This window comes from Zeus faber (assembly GCF_960531495.2).
Source record: "Zeus faber genome assembly, chromosome: 8".
NCBI lineage: Eukaryota > Metazoa > Chordata > Actinopteri > Zeiformes > Zeidae > Zeus > Zeus faber.
Window position 1 is genome coordinate 7,049,509 of NC_137195.1, and position 17,927 is coordinate 7,067,435.

General features: G+C 44.3%; 1 protein-coding gene across 2 annotated transcripts; it reads right to left on the reverse strand.

The window, feature by feature from the left end:
• Window positions 1-469: 469 nt before the first annotated feature.
• col28a1b (collagen, type XXVIII, alpha 1b) lies at window positions 470-17,811 on the reverse strand. Of its 2 annotated transcripts, none has more exons than XM_080004973.1 (35): window positions 17,527-17,811; window positions 16,750-16,891; window positions 15,822-16,387; window positions 14,625-14,645; window positions 14,432-14,491; window positions 14,280-14,333; window positions 13,553-13,597; window positions 13,430-13,456; window positions 13,297-13,341; window positions 13,161-13,205; window positions 11,598-11,651; window positions 10,756-10,824; window positions 10,516-10,584; window positions 9,432-9,500; window positions 9,213-9,281; window positions 9,057-9,125; window positions 8,684-8,752; window positions 8,515-8,583; window positions 7,976-8,047; window positions 7,792-7,860; window positions 7,557-7,628; window positions 6,861-6,929; window positions 6,690-6,758; window positions 6,517-6,585; window positions 6,366-6,434; window positions 6,220-6,288; window positions 6,045-6,113; window positions 5,706-5,774; window positions 5,391-5,471; window positions 5,111-5,146; window positions 4,976-5,012; window positions 4,089-4,643; window positions 3,130-3,314; window positions 2,378-2,663; window positions 470-1,641 (listed from the first exon to the last, which is right to left on the reverse strand). In XM_080004973.1, the coding sequence occupies exons 1-35, from the start codon at window positions 17,536-17,538 to the stop codon at window positions 1,472-1,474; spliced, it is 3,600 nt and encodes a 1,199-aa protein (XP_079861099.1). In that variant the 5' UTR covers window positions 17,539-17,811; the 3' UTR covers window positions 470-1,471. The 2 variants fall into 2 exon arrangements, with proteins under 2 accessions (XP_079861099.1, XP_079861100.1); XM_080004974.1 differs by having other exon boundaries at window positions 16,750-16,895.
• Window positions 17,812-17,927: the final 116 nt, after the last annotated feature.

A 17,927-nucleotide genomic window follows, 5' to 3' on the forward strand; every position in this document is an offset into this window, starting at 1 on the left:
TTCCCTCTCACTTGAGATGTTTTCCAGAAGACGCCTCACGGCTAATCGGGCGCCCCACCTCAGTTTTCGATCCCTCCGACCCCCGAGACTTGAACGACCGTCACAGGCCCTCCACCGTAATGACGTGTAATTACGTCCAACTTGAAGGAACGGCCGCTCGGCTGCGCGCCTGGAGAGCTGAATCATCTCCTTGAACCCAGACCCCCCACCGCTATCTTATTTTTATTACCGGAATCGTGTCTTCAGTTTCTAAATGTGCACGTGTTGCACAGGCGTGGCCCGTATCATTTCACATTTCAAACGAAACTTCAGAACATTTCAATGTAATTGAGCTTCAGGAAAATTGGACCAAGCTCACTCACCGTCATTGCTGTTGTGGTAAGAATGCAGAACTTTTTAAAATTGAAACGTTTGATTGATGTGTTCCACATTTATTTTGTCAAGGTAAAGACAGATATGTGGCCGAAACTAGGACCGATTTATTATGATTTATTTTTTCCTATTATATAGTGTTGACAGAATTTGGACAAATGCTTTTCCGTTGGTCTCAATGATCTTTAATGTTATTTGCGTAGTTTTACAAAAAACAAATACACAACGTAAAAAAAACAACATATAAAAAGTTACTGTTCTGTCACGGTTAGTGGTTATGCTTGGTCGTGGTTTTCGCTCTTGTTATTCCTGCCAACGGTGGTGAAGGTACAGTGGTGTTACGTCGATCCTTGTAGTCTGCATTCATGTTTCTATTTCCAAAAAAACACCTGTGTCTTTTCAATCTGGTACCGGCGCCGCCATCATCATCATCATCATCATCATCATCAGGGTGTCTGCAGGTGCTTGAAAAGTGTTAAAAGGTCTAGGATTCAGTTTGAGTTTTAGGAACATTGGGCCTGAAAAGTCATTAAACAGACCTCATTCCAATTCCATTTGCCCTGATTTCAGCCGAAACATTGTCATATTTCTGACTGTTGAATTTCATTCTTTAAACGATTTTATTATTCTACTTTGTAAATGCATTTTGCTTTGCTCTTATTGTTAATGTTTAAAGGCCTTCTATTAATGTAATGCACTTTAAGTTGCATGTCGTGCATGAAAGGTGCTTCACAAATAAAGGTTATCATTATTATTATTATCATCCCTATATTTATTTTTAGTCAAGTTCTGCATCAAGAATCAAACTTTCCGATGATGATTTGTCCAAAGATCTGTCTTTAAATTAGTCTAAAAGGTTTAAAATTGAACTCTTGCAGACACCCTGAATCATGAAGCCTGTTGGACCTCCTTGTCAAGCCTTCTTTTTCTTACAAAAAGAAGGCTTGTTTCTTACTCAGCTTCCCTTCTTTTCTTCTTCTTTACTTTCACCTTTTACAAAGAACATGTAAAGCACTATGTTTCGGAAATAAGACGTTGCAGCAAACTAGTAACCGACCATACAACTCTAATAAGTGGCAGTGTGTGTGTGTGTTGTGTTTTAGAGCTTGACACAAGCTTTTTTGCAGCTCGCCTCCGTCTCAAAGCGGTTGCTGTTCCCATGGCAACCCCCGAACCAGAACTGGGCGCAGGAGTTGGCGGTGGCGTCGTAGTACCACCTCACCACGTAGTCCAGGCAGGATCCCGGGTCCAGGATCAGGCCGCAGCGCTCTGTTGGGGACACCAGAAGCAACACAACGTCACACAAAGAACTTTCTGAATGGAGCATTTGCGGGAGATGAGGGAAGTTTACAAAAAGTTATGTCGACGTTACGTAAAAAAAAAAAAAATAAAAGATTCTGCCTTTACGTTGTATAAGTATGTGAATTGGAGTAACGTTCGGTAAACATTTGTATTCTTTGGCCGCACAAATTATTTCCCTAAGTTTAACAATATTTTCTAATTTTATTTTACATAAATTGACAATTTTGCACATGAACAACTCCACTATTTTATATGTCTACACTTGAGATGAGTTTTAGCAACTCAATATATCAACTTCAGGCTTCACAACCACTTCAGTCTAAAGCAGATAGAATTTGCAGGGTTTTTGTGATAAAAAAAAACAACAAAAAAACATTTCCATATTCATACAAAACTAAAATATATATATATTATTTGAAAGACTTTTCAAATAATGCAGAATCAGTTAAGGATGCCCAAAATATTTATTTTAATGTATTTATTTAACTTATTAAAGCCCTTGCTCAGCTGGGATGGAAGCCGTTTGGGAGGACGCATCACTTGTTTCTCAGTTTTATAGATCACAAAGACGAGATAGGTTTACAAGTTACTGCATCAATACCTATAATTCACTTTTCCCTTGGTTAATTATCCATCCCATAATGGTTTATGATCCATTCGTTGAAGTTGTTGACGTAAGTTCGCAATGAAACAAATCAGTTACCCGACAGAAGCGTCTCCGAGGGCGTGGGCCGAGCGATGGGAGTGGAAGGCGTGGGCGTCCTGACTTGGGTGGGGGGTGTTTTTCGGGTGGGGCCTTCCGGCGTCATCACCACCCTGGCGCCGGGGCGGAGGCTGACCTCGGACGGCGGCGGGAGCTCGGGGAGCGGCTTGAAGGGCTCTCTGTCGAACCAGGGAACCCTCCTGGGTCCCGGGGTGCTTCTCTCACCCGCTGCGGGTCGCCGGGGAAGTGCGGGGTCCACCCTGGGCCGCGACGCCGGAGGACCGGGCTGAAACAAACCCGCAGCGCGGGTGGTGGTGAGATTAAGAAAATCCATGTTTTATATTGGTAGAAATTGATATTGCCATATCAATATATATATATATATATATATATATATATATATATTGATATTGGGCCAGGAATGTGAGCTTTAACTTGAGCGTAATGAAATTAAGCCGCGGCATTGTTTATCTAAGACAACATATTTGGGGGAAAAAATTATATTTTTGTTAAAAACACGAAACAGAATTTATTGCTTTTTCATGCGTTCAGGCTTCTCAAAATAAATGATTTATATTATTCGAAATATATTTTCTCTAATGTACAGAACAATAACTGACAAATAATTTGTGAGGGAATAAAATAATGACGTAGGAAACTCTAATATGATCTAAAATCCGCTCGGACTACATTCAGTTCATTTTGGTGTGTTTTTGTGCTTTTTAAGTATGGGTGGAGGGTGGTGTCCTCACCACCGTCTGCACCCTCCTGACGTCTCCTGCGAGGGTGTGGCTGTCCTTGTCCGCCCTGCGGGGAGGCTCCTGTATGTCTCCCGCCTCGTCAGTGGTTCCGGGAGAGAGTCGGGAGCTCGGGATGGAGCTGAACAAATGATTCTCTTCGTCCTCACAGATTCTGGTCAGCAATTTGCTCTCCAGTGCTGGTGGCGGCGGTGGAATAATAAGATAAAACTTTATTTTAAAATGAAAAAGCAAAACAAGTTACAATGGGGGACATGCAGGGGACAACATAAAAATAAATGTTCTATCAGTGGTGAGAAGGAGAAAAAAAATCAATATCAAAAAGATTTTTTTATTAATTAATTTATTTTAATGAATTTTTATTTAATTACAATTAATGAAGGTAAAATTAGCTCAAATTCACATGGAAAAAATAAAATTATTAAAGCCAGACATCTCAGGGTCATGAGATGTCACTATAGTGAAAATGATGGGGGTTATGACAATTCAGGAAAGATGGAAAATAATATATAATATTTAGGCACTGTGTTAAAGAGACCTCAAATCTTTTTGTGCAATATTGTCTCATTAATCCACATTAAGGTGCCTATTTGGGATATTCAGCCTAAATGAATTAATAAAAAAATAAATCAAGTACACCTAAATGTTATTTTTCTTTTATTGAAATGTCCAACAACTCAACTGTAAAACTTCAATATTATGATCAATGTTAAAAGTGTTTTTACCTCATGAAGCTACATTAAATCTTGTAGAATGTCCCACTGGGTGGATTAAATGTATTAAGGTTCAAATAAGCATGCAAAAAACTCCCCCCAAAAAAAACACATTTATGTGGAGTGAGACCGCGTCATTATTTGGAAGCCTCAGGGAGGATTGAGGGTTAAGTGCCTTGCCGAAGAGCAACATGTCCGGATGGAGCGGCGGACGTTTCTTACCACAGCTCCCTCACTCACCGGGAAGCGCGGCGAAGTCGCCGATCAGGTACATGTGCTCTCCATCCGGCTCGGAGGCCATGAGCTGGAGCTCCTTCCTGAACTCCTCGTACAGGGCGTCGCTCTGGTTCACCACGCCGATCACGAACATCTCGATGCCGCTGCCGTGCGCCTCCTTGGTCGCCGCCTCCAGACTCACCGAGTCTCTCTGGTCCGCTTGGCCGTCGGTGATGACCACGGCCACCTTCCTGACGCCGGCCCGCGCCTCCTCGAACAACCGCGTGGCCTGGTGGATGGCGCTGCCCGTGAACGTGCCCTCGCCCAGGTAGGTCATGGAGCGCACGGCCATTTTGACCTGGTCGCGGCTGGACTCCTGCCCGAGGCGGACCACCACCACGTTGATGTGGCTGTACAGCACCACGCCCACGCGCGTGACTTCGCGGCTGACCGAGGAGCGGTCGATCAGCGCGTTCACAAAGTCCTTGACCACGTGGAAGTTGTCTGGGCCCACGCTCTCCGAGCTGTCGATCACGAACACCAGCTCCAGGGGGGCCTGGCGGCACACGACCCCGCAGCCTGGTCAGCAGGGGGGGAAATGCAGATCGTTAAATACAGGCTTTTGCGCCTTGATTTTCAGATTTTGGATCGTGCTTCCGCCTGTGATTTACCTTATTCTTACAGTGTACCGAGGACGGCACGCATCAACATTTCAACATTTTCATCGTTCACTGTTAGGAGGGGTCGCAGGGACCCGCCCGCTAATCACAAAGCTAGGGGACACTGCTTCTATATGCAGGTTATCATTATCATTTTTTTTTTACGAATTTTACAAAAGAAAACAAAGGAAAACACACGGAGTGAATCACACCAGGTCTCATAGACCACACTCATAGACCAGACTCACTTACTGCATATTGATCTCACTATTATGACAATTTCTTCCCTCTGTAAAAGATTGAGATGGGTTTTTTTGTTGTTGTTGTAGTTGTCAATAATTCATGTAATTCATGTCATTTTTAGTGCGATGGCATGACTGCACTTACTGTGAGTCCTGGCTCTCCCTTTTGTCCCGCTCTTCCCTGGGATTCAACAGATTAGACATACATTGAAGGAAGGTACAAATTATATATTTTAAGGTGAAATTATGACTGATTATCATAATTCAAATCAGTCTTTTAAGGGTGGAAGATGCATTTCACCTGCATCTTCTTTACTCATGGGTCAGCATTCGCGTTTGACCCAGTGATCTTCAGATTGTCAACGTTCGGGCCCGATGACGGATTAATAATATTATGATTATATAAAAGACAGTAAATTCGGTACCGAAACTCCAGTGGCCCCTTGCTCTCCAGCTCCTCCTTTGTCGCCTCCTTTACCTCTTTCACCTCTGAACCCGCGGTCGCCCTGTATGAGGAGAAAAGAAAGTTCTGTCCCAGGTTCACAGTTAAAATCTACTTTATTACTTTATTCATTTGAAACCATTCCGGTTGGAAGCATCTTCTACATAATAAAGAGTGTTGCAATGCAATGCACTTCTGTAAATGATGTGTACATCTAGTTTCGGAACCCTTCTACTTTACAACAGAGGAGAGGGACATGTCTGCGGTGGAGGTTCAGGACGCTACTGTTGGACCGTACCTTGTCCCCCTGAAGGCCCTGGCCAGGGGGACCTCTGGGTCCTGGGACACCCTGAAACCCGACCTCCCCCTGGAAGAAGGGAAAATCCTCATGAGTCGATATTCTCCTGGCTGTCTTAGCGGTTCGTTGGAATTTTTAAACGTCAGCCCAGAGTGGTGAATCAACCAAAGGGTTATTTTCTTGGATTATCTGAATAAACAGTAACCGGTTCACACATTAGTGACTCAAATTAAAATATTTGCTCTATGAAAAGGTTGAAGGTCTGCCTCCCAATGGCGGACTACCACCAGTATTGAGTGATTCATGGCATTTGGGTTAAAGCGCAGGTGAAACCAGTACCTTTGGTCCCTGAATTCCCTCTCCAGGTAAGCCTTGCAGACCAGGCGCTCCTATTTGACCAGCGGATCCCTACAGGTAAAAAAAAAAAAAAGAATAATAAGTATTCTGTTTAGTATTTGAAAGCAATACGTTCTAATGGCATTGTTGTTTTTCTGTTTTTCATGGTGTTCATCACCTTTTGACCAATCAGCCCAATCCCTGGTGGTCCAGCAGGCCCTGGGGGTCCAGGCAAGCCCCTGTCCCCCTGAACATAATAATACACAATTGATGACATACTTCATCCAGATTAATTTATTTCCTCACTTCCCCTCTTTACTGTACCTTGGTTCCAGGTAAACCTACACCCTCTGCTCCGACCTCTCCTGCCAGTCCTGCAGGCCCTGGAAGCCCCTGAGTTGCAGCATAAGAACATGCGTTCAAGGACTTTGAGTAACTACAGCGTAATTGCAGTGTAATAGAGCGGTATACTCACTGGAAGGCCTGGGTAACTCTCCCCTTTCAGCCCGGGAGGCCCGGCTGCTCCTGGCGACCCTCTGTCTCCCTAAAATGAAAACAGGACACATCCCATTCTGAGTACCTTTCCTCGACATTTTTTTTTACGAACACCATAGAGGAGCTGAGACTGAATAAGGACACGAGATTCACTTTGGATCCGGTCAGGCCTCTCCCCGGTTCACCGACAGCTCCAGCTGGACCACTTGGACCCGGATCCCCCTGGAAAGAAACCAGAGCAAGAATCAAAATGCAGCCCAAAGTGTCTGGGACTGCTGTTGGGAGTCCATGTGTCTCTGCTTAGGGCTGCATGCGTTGATTTACCCTGGTGCCGGGTATTCCTCTCCCCGGTGGTCCCATGGCACCCGAAGGCCCGATATTTCCTGGTTCTCCCTGGAAAAGAAACACCATGAATTACAAAATAGAATATTTATATCTCAAGTGGTGGAGAGCAGATGTCTTATAAATTACAATTACAAATGCAGCTGCAACGGTGACTCATAACACGTTAATTCGCAGAATGTGCCAAATACTCAGCAGCCAAACTGTAAGGATCTACTTCAGTGTTTTTATTATGGTTTTGATTCACAGTCATACATTTTAATCACAACTTTATTTTACTTGCAATTAAACATTTTTTGATTGCAGTGTCGATAGTTTTGCACTCAAATCTTGTTTTTTGACGGCAGTGTGAAAGGTTTCTTAGCTCACAAAACTTTTCTGTTTGATTGCATAAATAAGACACAAAAGGAGCTCCATAGAACTGCAGGTGCATCGCAAAAGCTGCAGAATTATTGACTGGCTGGTCACAGGTCGAAGCTTGAAACATGAAACGGGATTTCAAATCGTTTGGGAAATGCTGCTAGAGCTGGGTTAGGCTTTGAAATGGATATATACTATATCTGTAGTGGGGTGCAGGTGCTTCAGTTAAAATGTTATTTAATTGAAATGATTGGCCACTGAATATTGTGTTTTCCCCTTCATTTATTTACTCTTTGCTGTTTCTTATGCCTTACGTACCTTTATCCCAATTGGCCCGACGGGTCCGACCGCCCCTGGCTGACCTCTGGATCCCCTGTCCCCTCTGTCTCCCTGGAAACAGCACAAAATGATCTCCAGGTGTGAAGTGAAAACTTTATCGATTTGTTTAATCAGTTTGTTCGATATTTTGCCATTTAGTATTGTCGTTATTTTTTATTTATAACATCCGATGTCTTTGCTAATTCTTTGGTCCGGCATCCGCAGCTTCCTGTACCTTCACTCCAGGTAGACCTTTTCCAGGAGCCCCATCCGGTCCCCGTGGTCCTGGAGTCCCGATGTCACCCTGTCGTCATTCGGACACAAGCATTGAACGACTGGTACGACAACAAATAAATTGTAGTGCTAAGGCTGTAGAAGAAGACAACAAATCAAATTCCCCGGAATTCCAGGCGGTTAACCTTCTGTCCGGGGACTCCGTCCTCCCCTGACAGGCCTGGGATTCCAGGTAGTCCTTCGGCTCCCGGGTCTCCCTGGGAGAAGACAAGCATCTCAGGTCAGAAAGAAACGCACAGCATATCCACTCTGAAGTTATTGACATAAAAAAAAGACTTTTAATCAAAATATAATTCACGAAAGGGCCATTGACTCGTTTAAACTTTTCTCAATCCATGAGCATTTATGGAATAAATAAGGTAATAATATCAAAGTTCTTGTTCTGCTTTTATTTTGCATCACAGCTTTGGAGCGTCAATCATAGATAACTAATGTCACAATGCTATTTAATGGGGTGATAAGGCTGCGACCACAGCCTTCTTAACATTGCTCGTCTAAAGAATAAGAGGCTGATGACTAATTTGGTTATTTTATAATAAAGTTTCTTTTAAAAATAAAAATGCAGCATTTGCCTTTCCACTGGATGGCACCTTAAAATTATGGAAAACTGCACATCAGCGGTGCATGTCAGCAGAAAATTATTTACATTATGCATGATACCTACTTTTGGTCCTTGACCTCCCTGGCCTTTCTCTCCAGGTATTCCAGGCTGACCTGGGAAACCCTGGTTTCCCTGCAGGAAACAAAATGATATGAATTCAATTAATTATTAAATTGCTCAAAAGAAACCAGGAGAATTTAGAAGGATTCTACAGGAAGAGTCTCATTCTGACCTTGACGCCCATCGTTCCTGTCCCTGGTGGTCCTCTGGGTCCTGGTGGTCCCGCTGGGCCTTGGTCCCCCTGGAGAGAAGAACAGCAACATGTAAAATAACAAGAAGGTTTAGTGTCTGGCTTGTTCAGGATGTTAAGATTTTCTAACTGACTGATCAATTTGTCCTGCTTGTGTTTTCATCGCAAAAAAAAGCATACACACGGAACCCAAATTTGGAATAAAACAGGTCTTTTCATTCATTTTTAAGATACTTGGAAAACCACAAACTAATGTTTCTGGCAAAGAAGCTGAGGTTTTCTTTCCCCTTTTCTTGGAATTGTACTAGAGCACAACACAACACACATCAACAGCTAGAAGCCAAGACATCCTTACCTTTTCACCTTCAAGTCCTAACCCGGGGCCTCCCACTGGCCCTTGGATCCCAGGTGGCCCAGGCCCACCCTAAGGAAATATTTTTCATATCACTTTCAATAAAAAAAAATTATTATAATTTTACGACAACCGTCTGCGGTTTTCAGAGCGATTTACCCTGTCGCCTTTGAGTCCTGCACCAGGTGGACCACGGCTTCCCCTGGCTCCCTGGTACCCTCTGTCCCCCTAAATTAAAGCAGGTTTAGTTTGACTTACATAATACTCCAGTAGTACTCCAGGCACCATCACACGTATCGATTTAACTTCCTCTGAATGTTGTGAAACAAGCTAAAAACCAACTACTGTAGATGGATGTTAGATTATGGTTTTCGTCACCTTGGTTCCTGGAAGCCCCTCTCCAGGCGGCCCGGAGTTTCCTTGAGCTCCAGGCGGTCCGGATGGACCCTGGAATAAATAATACAACCTTTCATTCTGGGGAAAGAATCAGTCTTTCCTAATTGATCACATGTGGGGATTGAACATCCAATGAAATACACACTGATCAGCCACAACATTAAAACCAGTGGCAGGTGAAGTGAATAACATTGATCATCTGCTTCCAGTGGCACCTGTCAAGGGGTGGGATATATGAGGCAGCAAGTGAACAGTCAGTTCTTGAAGTTGATGTGTTGAAGCGGCGTAAAGGATCTGAGCCACTTTGACAAGGAGCACATTGTGATGCTAGACGACTGGGTCAGAGAATCTCCAAAACCACAGGTCTTGTGGGCTGTTCCCGGTATGCAGTGGTTACTACCTACCAAAAGTGGCACACGGAAGGACAACCGGTGAACCGGCGACAGGGTCATGGGCATCTAAGGCTTATTGATGCACGTGGGGAGTGAAGTCCAGCCCGTCTGGTTCGATCCCACAGAAGAGCTACTGCAGCACAAATTGTTGAAAAAGTTCATGCTGCTATGATAGAAAGGTGTCACAACACACAGTGCATCACAGCTTGATGTGTATGGGGCTGTGTAGCTGCAGACCGGTCAGTGTCCATGCTGATCCCTGTCCACCTCTGAAAGCACCTACAATGAGAACGTGAGCATCTGAACTGGACCATGGAGCAATGGAAGGAGGTGGCCTGGTCTGATGAATCATGTTTTCTTCTACATCATGTGGATGGGCGGGGTTAGGGTCTGATCCGATGGAGCAATTGTGGGATGTGCTGGAGCAATAAGCCTGATCCATGGGGGCCCCACCTCAAAACTTGCAGGACTTAAAGGATCTGCTGCTAACATCTTGGCGCAGATACCACAGGACACCTTCAGAGGTCTGGTGGAGTCCATGCCTCCACGGGTCACAGCTGTTTTGACGGAACAAGAGGGAACTTCACAATATTAGTGGTTATTAATAATGGTTTTAATGTTGTGGCTGATTGGTGTATCAGAGAATTCAATTTTCTTATCTTTTTTTGACTCACAGGCTGTCCTGGCTCTCCTATTCCAAAAGGACCGGTAGGACCGGGCCGTCCTGGAATGCCTTTCTCTCCCTGTGATCACGAAACACAACATCTGAAATAAGCATTGTGGCACTCGTTTGAATAATACCAATATATTCTATCTACAGTATACCCATATTTATATTGATATGTTGATTTGCATTGTCATGTAATTAAAACAATTCTCAAATCAAACTCTATTGTAGATTGTCATTGTGTCACCTTGGATCCTGGGAATCCAATACCGTTGTCTCCGGGAACTCCAGGAACCCCGAGTGGTCCCCGGTCTCCCTGTGGGGAGAAATATGTCTTTAAAGCATGCATGCAAATAGCAATTATTAATAACAGTGTCAGGCAGAGAAATAAATTCATAATAATTCAGCTATTAAACCCTCACTTGAAGTTTGAACCCCAGATGCCAAATCTGTGGAAGCTTTAGACGTTGTCAATGCATTTCCATTCAACGTGTTTCTTGGGTGCATTCTGTTCGAAAAAAAGCCATTTTACTCCTCTCCATGTTTTACAATTCCATTTCATTACGAACCAAGTGAAAGGGGATGTGTCGTATTCAGAGGGAAAATGTCAATAAGACGCTGTGCCGCTGTACTTCTGCTGGCCGTCAGTGAGGGCAGATGACCCCAAATTCTTTCTGTTCAACCTTTTAACGCCGCCCATGAAATAAAGGATGACATTTTGTCCAATTTTGAATAAAATATCCTCTTGAATGTGCATGGACTTCAGCTCAGCGTTACAGTTCACCCTTCTTTCCATTTTAATAAAGGGGTCCTTGTTGAGAGGCTAGTTCTGGTTCTGTGCTGAGTTCATTTTAAAAGTCCTCTTTTCTGGCAAAACGGCAGTCGCCTGACAATCAAATTTGTAAATGTGGTGTATTTCTAAATGTGAGAAGGTTCCTGAGCGTCTCTGTATGTGATTTGCGTTGCCAGTCGTTCAAAAGTGAAATATTCGTATTCAGTTCTCCACTGCTGAAAAAGCTGTTTTTGTACAAAATGTTTGCAAAATTCCATTCATATTTGACCCGTTGTAATAGAGCTTGTAGAGTTCACCTTAGCTCCTGGCGGACCCTCTGGACCACTGTCCCCCACAGGTCCACTGTAACCCTGAGAAAGAACAATCATAAGAATATAATAATATAGTCAAGTATAAAAGTAATAATATAGCTGGACAAGATATCTATTTAATAACAACGTTGTCATCTGAGACTAGATAGTCTGGGATTTTTTTGTTTATCCCTTATTGTTGTGATAAGGCCCAATGATGATGTAAAATGATGTCTCTTGTTTGAAGGCTCACGTTCTTTCCCCTGTCTGTGTGACCCCTCTCTACAGTAGAGTTGTCTCTCTCTCTCTCTCTCTCTCTCGCTCTCTCTCTCTCTCTCTGCAGTTCCTCACCTGGCCACTAGGCTTCCTCAGCTTTCCCTCCTGCTTCCCTGTATTGTACCAAATTGAAGACTTAAAGGTGCAGTGTGTAGCATTTATGGAACCGACATGGCAGAAATGGAATATAATATCCATAAGTATGTTTGAATCAGTGTGTAATCCCACTAAAACAAGAAATGTTGTGTTGGCGTTTCCTTTGAATGCGCCGTATTTCTATACATAGGGAGCGGGTACGCTTCACATAGGCCGCCATGTTGCACCGTCATGTTTATTCTACAGTAATCCAGAACGGACAAACCAAACACTGGCTCTGGAGAGGGCCTTTCGCGTTTTTTCCTCCTAGTTATGAAACTTTTTGTAAAACAAATGTGAACTGAAGACATTTTAGGACCTGCATGAAGCTAAAAACATCGCTGATATTGAAGCGTTTATTGAATCACGCAACCATTATGTGAAAAGTTGTCATCAAATCATCCGGTAAATGTGTGTCAGTCCTCTGAGACTGTAACCGTCATTTAAAGGCTACACAAATAGATCCATCCCAAATTATGAAACCTTTGGTGATCAAAGGCCGGCTCGGCTCCGTGCGACCAGCGGTTAAATGAAACACACAACCGGATTAAAGCAAACTGCCGCGGCCTCCGTGTCCTTCAATAACACAGCAAAACTGACACTGTGCCAGCGCTACAGTGGAGGAAGAGTCGCCCTGCGCGGCCAGGTCCCAGCCCTAATCCCACCGCACAAAGTCCGCTCCGCGAAAAGAATAATATCCTGCAAGCCGGGATTTACTGCTTTGGAACGCCACATTAGAGTCGGGATTTTCCCTAATCCAATATTCACATTCCATAAGTGCAAGGATGGGAAAAAGACAAATTTCACTTCCATTTTCCATATTAAAGAACACTGTCTGAGAACAGTAGGGGGCTGCATTGTGGATCTGTCTGTCTGCCCGGTGAGGCCGACGGCCCAAAGAGTTTTGTGTTTGTGGATGCGGAGAATAATTGTTTAAAATAAGACAAAAATACAATAACACCAGACAGACTGTAGACATAGAGCTGGACTTTCATTTATATAATGAAAATGTTATACTTGAATGTAGCCAAAATGTAAAATAAATACATAAAAAATATTAATATTTTGATGTATTTTCTTTTTTATCAACCCATACATTTTGGTAATGTCAAAAAGTATTCGTTGCTATGATTATTAATTCCATTCACTTCAGGTTACCTGCTCTCCCCTCTGTCCCCTCAGACCTGGAATTCCCTCGGGGCCCTGTGGGATGACATTGTTTAAATAGTTCACCGAGATACCCAACACTGTGGTATTGATTTGAGAAACGGAAAATACTTTGAGGTGATCTTACAGTGTCGCCCTTTTCCCCCGGGGGGCCGCAGTCTCCTCTGTCTCCCTGCAGGACAACACGCCGTTAGAGCTCCACCAAAAAAACAAACCCGTTTACCCGACGCGACGGGACAACTTAAGTTAAATGCACCGACCTTATTTCCTTTGAAGCCCGGATGGCCCTGTGAATGAGCAAAGGAGTCAAAGACAAAACGTTCCGGGTGAAACGTATTATTGGTTCACAGTGGGTGAGGCATGGGGAGGGAAAACGTCTTTACCTCCAGTCCGTCGCGTCCAGGTCTGCCATTAACACCGGACTCCCCCTTATTCAAGGAAAATGACATGTCAGGGATGACGTCCGGCTGGGCGCTCATTATCGGCACAGTCACCCCCGGCAGAGTGATCAGGACATCGGCGCCAAGCGGAGGGCTCTTGTATCACTTCCAAGGGCGTGGTTTGCGATAATGCACATCATCGTGGTAAATGCACGGCTACGTACCAAATAAATTATTACGTTGGCCCATTGATTTGAAGCTATTTAAAAACCAGTAAGGCCAGTTTAAGAGCTTCTGCCGAGAAAAATAGTGCACGGTAACACAGGTAACAACTCAGCTTATTATTCACCCTACAGGCCGAAAAGACAGACCTGTTTACTGTCGTTAATGTTACACTGGACATTTACATAAACTGTGAAACGAGTCCCAGTGAATGGGGCGTCTTTTGATATCGACGTCCACATTCGTTCAAGACTCCCCCTTGTAGTTTCCGCGTCGCGTCACGAGATGCAGCCACTGCCCGGCGCAGGCGAGAGAGTAGGCGGAGTCAGGCGAGGGACCTGAGTTTCGTGGCGACGGTGGTTGTTAACAGATCGGCGGCCATAAGAAGAAGAAATTATTATCGAAATAACCAATCAGGGCCGTGCGTTCCACGGAGCCGTGCCACGACGAGTAGTTGATCCGTCAAAAAAAAAAAGAAATCTTTTTCTCCCGACGGAAGAATACTTACCCTGGATCCTTTCAGACCGGTTGTCCCCTTGAAGCCAGTGTCCCCTTTTTTACCCTGGATGAAGAGATAGTCGTTTTACAGCCAAACTCACATATTAGAAGCCGCTGGGTCCAGCTGTTAGCAACAGACGGCGTTTTTTTGGGAGTACTCACGGCGCTTCCGGGGGGACCCCTCTCTCCTTTCTCACAGAGACATATTTGGGGCTGTGGACACTGGGGGGACGACACGACGCAAGGTTGGAATTCGGATTCCAATTCAAAGCACCATCAGTAATGCAGTAATCTGCGACTGAATAGCGCTTCTCTCCTCTCGGCTCTAAAGGTGTTAACGGCAGAGTGTGCGTACCTCTTCAGCGGCGATGGATCCCTGGATGCAAAGAAACAAAACCATGAAAAAAAACAAAAAAAAAAAAACAGTTGTTAGGTTTACTGTACACAGTTTTCAGAACCAAACAACTCCCCCAAAAAACATTGTTCAAAGAATCCTATCCTGCATTCTTGGAAGTCTGAACTATCCAAGTTTGTGTCTGGTTCTTGGCAGGTCCTGACCCATTTTACACATAAGGCACTTTTTTTTTTTTTTTTTATGTTTCGGAAACAACTCAAATGGGGGGAAACCCCCCCAGCCCAAGACAGTCCAGTCTGTGAGTGAACCCTCACTGAGGACACACTGCGCTGGAACGAGGACGCCCAAAAAAATCTGGTTTCGGCATTTTCCCGTGCAGTCGTGGTTTAGAGAACGGTGAGGAAAGGAAGCCCACTTCAAGATTATGTTTCACCTTTTATTTTGTCACTCAGTGAAAGGTTGATAATAATAATAATAATAATAATAATAATAATAATAATTTGAAAAAAAGAAGGCGAGGAAAAATCAGTGATGAATAATACTGTAAATGAGAAAATTGCAAACAAGCAAAATGCACGCAAAACACGACGCTTCATTTGAGTTTGGTTCACCGATTAAGGATAAGATGATGAAGGATCAAAGTCTATCCTCAGAGAATGATTTTAAATCATTATTTCTATTAATTTATTGATCTCGCATTACTGGCCTTCTCCCATTCAGACCGTTCCTCATAAAACTGAGATATTGCCGCGTCATCGTACACACTTTTGTCGCCCACTGCAGACGTGACCCAAAACCCGTCGCCGCACTGACAAACATTTGAGGGAGTTGCTTTTCAAAAGTGGATCTGGCAAACACCACACTTGAGACGAGTGCAGTTGGATCATGAACGTGAATTCTGTGGTTAAAATGCACTAATATCTTTAGTGTAATTAGTAGAAATATACTGTGAACTGCAGTGCAATAAAATCTGAATAAAATTGAATTTCTCAGCTGAAGAGTAAATACTACTTGTATTGTGCTGTAATTGTAAGTACAGTAATTGATTACTTTACTTAATCAGTTACTGTGTACCCTGAGTAACTGGATTACTTTCGTTTGGTCTCCTATTTTGGCATATTCATGATCTTTGAGCGGCGAGAAAGATTTGAATGACAAGCGAAATCAGGACTTCTTGAGGCGTCCTCCTTTACTTACGATCTCCTTGATCAATATCTCCTCGAGCCGGGGGTCGTCCAGACTCTGGACAAACTGCTGAGCGGGGGCGCTCGCCACGGCTCGGAGCTTGGCGCTGTTGGGATTCTCCCGCGCCGCGTCCGACAGCCCCACGGCGAAGACGATGACGCCGTGACCTTTGGCCTCCGCGGCGGCCGCGATGGCGTCCGGGCTGCGGGGGTGATCCACGCCGTCGGTCATCAGCACCGCCACCCGCACGGCGTCCGCCAGCGTCTCCTCCGCCAGCAGCCCCGTGGCGTTGCCGATGGCGTAGCTGGTGTAGGTGCCGTGGCCAATGTAGGCCATGGCGCTGACCTTAGCGTGGAAGGCGTCCAGGTTCCGCCAGGCGGAGAAGCCGTGCTCTATGGACACGGAGCTGCTGTACTGGAGGGCGGCCATTCGGGCCCTCATCGTCCAGCCGGCGACCCGGAGCGCGGAGAGCTGGGTGCTGAAGCGCAGCACAAAGGCCTTCTGCTTCTCGAACAGGGGGGTCTTCGCGCTCTCCGAGCTGTCCACGATGAACGCCACCTCCAGCGAACACGGGACACCTGTGTAGGGGCGGAATGACCAAAACCCGAGACAAAACAGCCTTTGCAGGAAATGAAAAAGGAGAGCGGAATTTGTTGGAAAACTTGCAGTACCTCTAGAAATACCCCAAAACCTTAAGACACGGGGAAGCAGCCGGGCTCTTGGAATAATCAGAATAATCAAGTCTGTTGGGTCCAAAATGTGTCTGTCACGGTCTCTCTGCACCATATACTGGATAAAGTCTCTTTATGGTTTAATTTTGTGCGTTGTCATGTAAAGTAACCTGCATGTACCTGTGAGTTGAATTCTGCATGTATTTGCCTCAGTCGGGTGTGTGTCTCTAGTCTGGTAAACCTGTGAGATGCAGGAATGGAGGGATCACCGTGGACTCCGCTGCTGAGTTCGCTGTAGTTGCTCCTCTGTCCTGTCTTCCTTCGTCTCTGGCTCCGGGCTTGGTGCACTAACGCCAACAGCAACAGGCACAGCAGCGCTCCTCTCCCCATCTTTCTCTTGGTCAGCACCTTCTACCTGACGGAGAAGTGTCTGAAGTGTTTTCTCTATGTGCACACTTACAAACAGTTTACTGTACAAGTAGAGCTAGAGGGCTAACGGTATATCTATCCATCTATCTATCTATCTATCTGTCTGTCTGTCTGTGTGTGTGTGTGTGTGTCTGTCTGTCTGTCTCTCTGTCTGTCTGTGTGTGTGTGTCTTTCTGTCTGTCCGTCTGTCTAGCTATCTATCTATCTACTTGCATGTACCCACACAGACTATGTTCAAGAAAGATAACACATTTTGAAACATATTTGTCTTTAGAAATTGAAATTATTTTCAATATACATACTCAAAATAACTTAATTGAACATTGTAACCTACATTGAGGAACCCTCAGATGAAAAAAAAACAATTTCCATGAGAAAGCTGCAAAAGTAAAATTGCACTCTATTCCTGACTAATTATCATTATTGACAATAATGAACGCAATATATATATATATATATATATATATATATATATATATATATACATACATACATACATACATGCATACATACATAAATACATACATACATACATACATACATGCATACATACATACATACATACATACATACATACACACACGCACAGTATATATAAATATATTTTTTCTTTTTACCAGCAATCTCATCTAGTTGCATCCAAATCCTGCAGTCTGTGTTGTGGGTCGTTGGGTGGCATTTCTTGGTGGAGTGGAAGCGGCTCCCAACAAGTTTAGTTGTAAATCCACTGAGTGGGGAGCAGTTTGGCTGGAGGTGCCGGTGCGCGCTCCACCACTCTGCGTCTCCAGGGACCCGTCAGTTCAGTATTGCGGCGGGATGGGTCCTTGCAAAGCGCTCCCCTCTTCACGGTCCCCATTCCACGGCATTTTGTTATTTTTTTTATTGGAGAACATGTTTTTCTATCCGTTCTAACCGGTTCCCTTTCTGTCTTTGCGTGTCTTCCCACTTGTACGGGTATTGTTTGGATGCCGCGTGTGTATTTCATTCCCACATGTTATTTTTCTTTTCTTTTCCACTC

What these genes read in the sequence shown, in the direction of transcription:
- col28a1b (XM_080004973.1), bottom strand. An exon ending in GATCCATCGCCGCTGAAGAG is followed by an intron (nt 14,492 to 14,624) that starts GTACGCACACTC and finishes TCGTCCCCCCAG; the next exon opens with TGTCCACAGCCCCAAATATG. An exon ending in AGGGGCTTCCAGGAACCAAG is followed by an intron (nt 9,282 to 9,431) that starts GTGACGAAAACC and finishes GCTTTAATTTAG; the next exon opens with GGGGACAGAGGGTACCAGGG.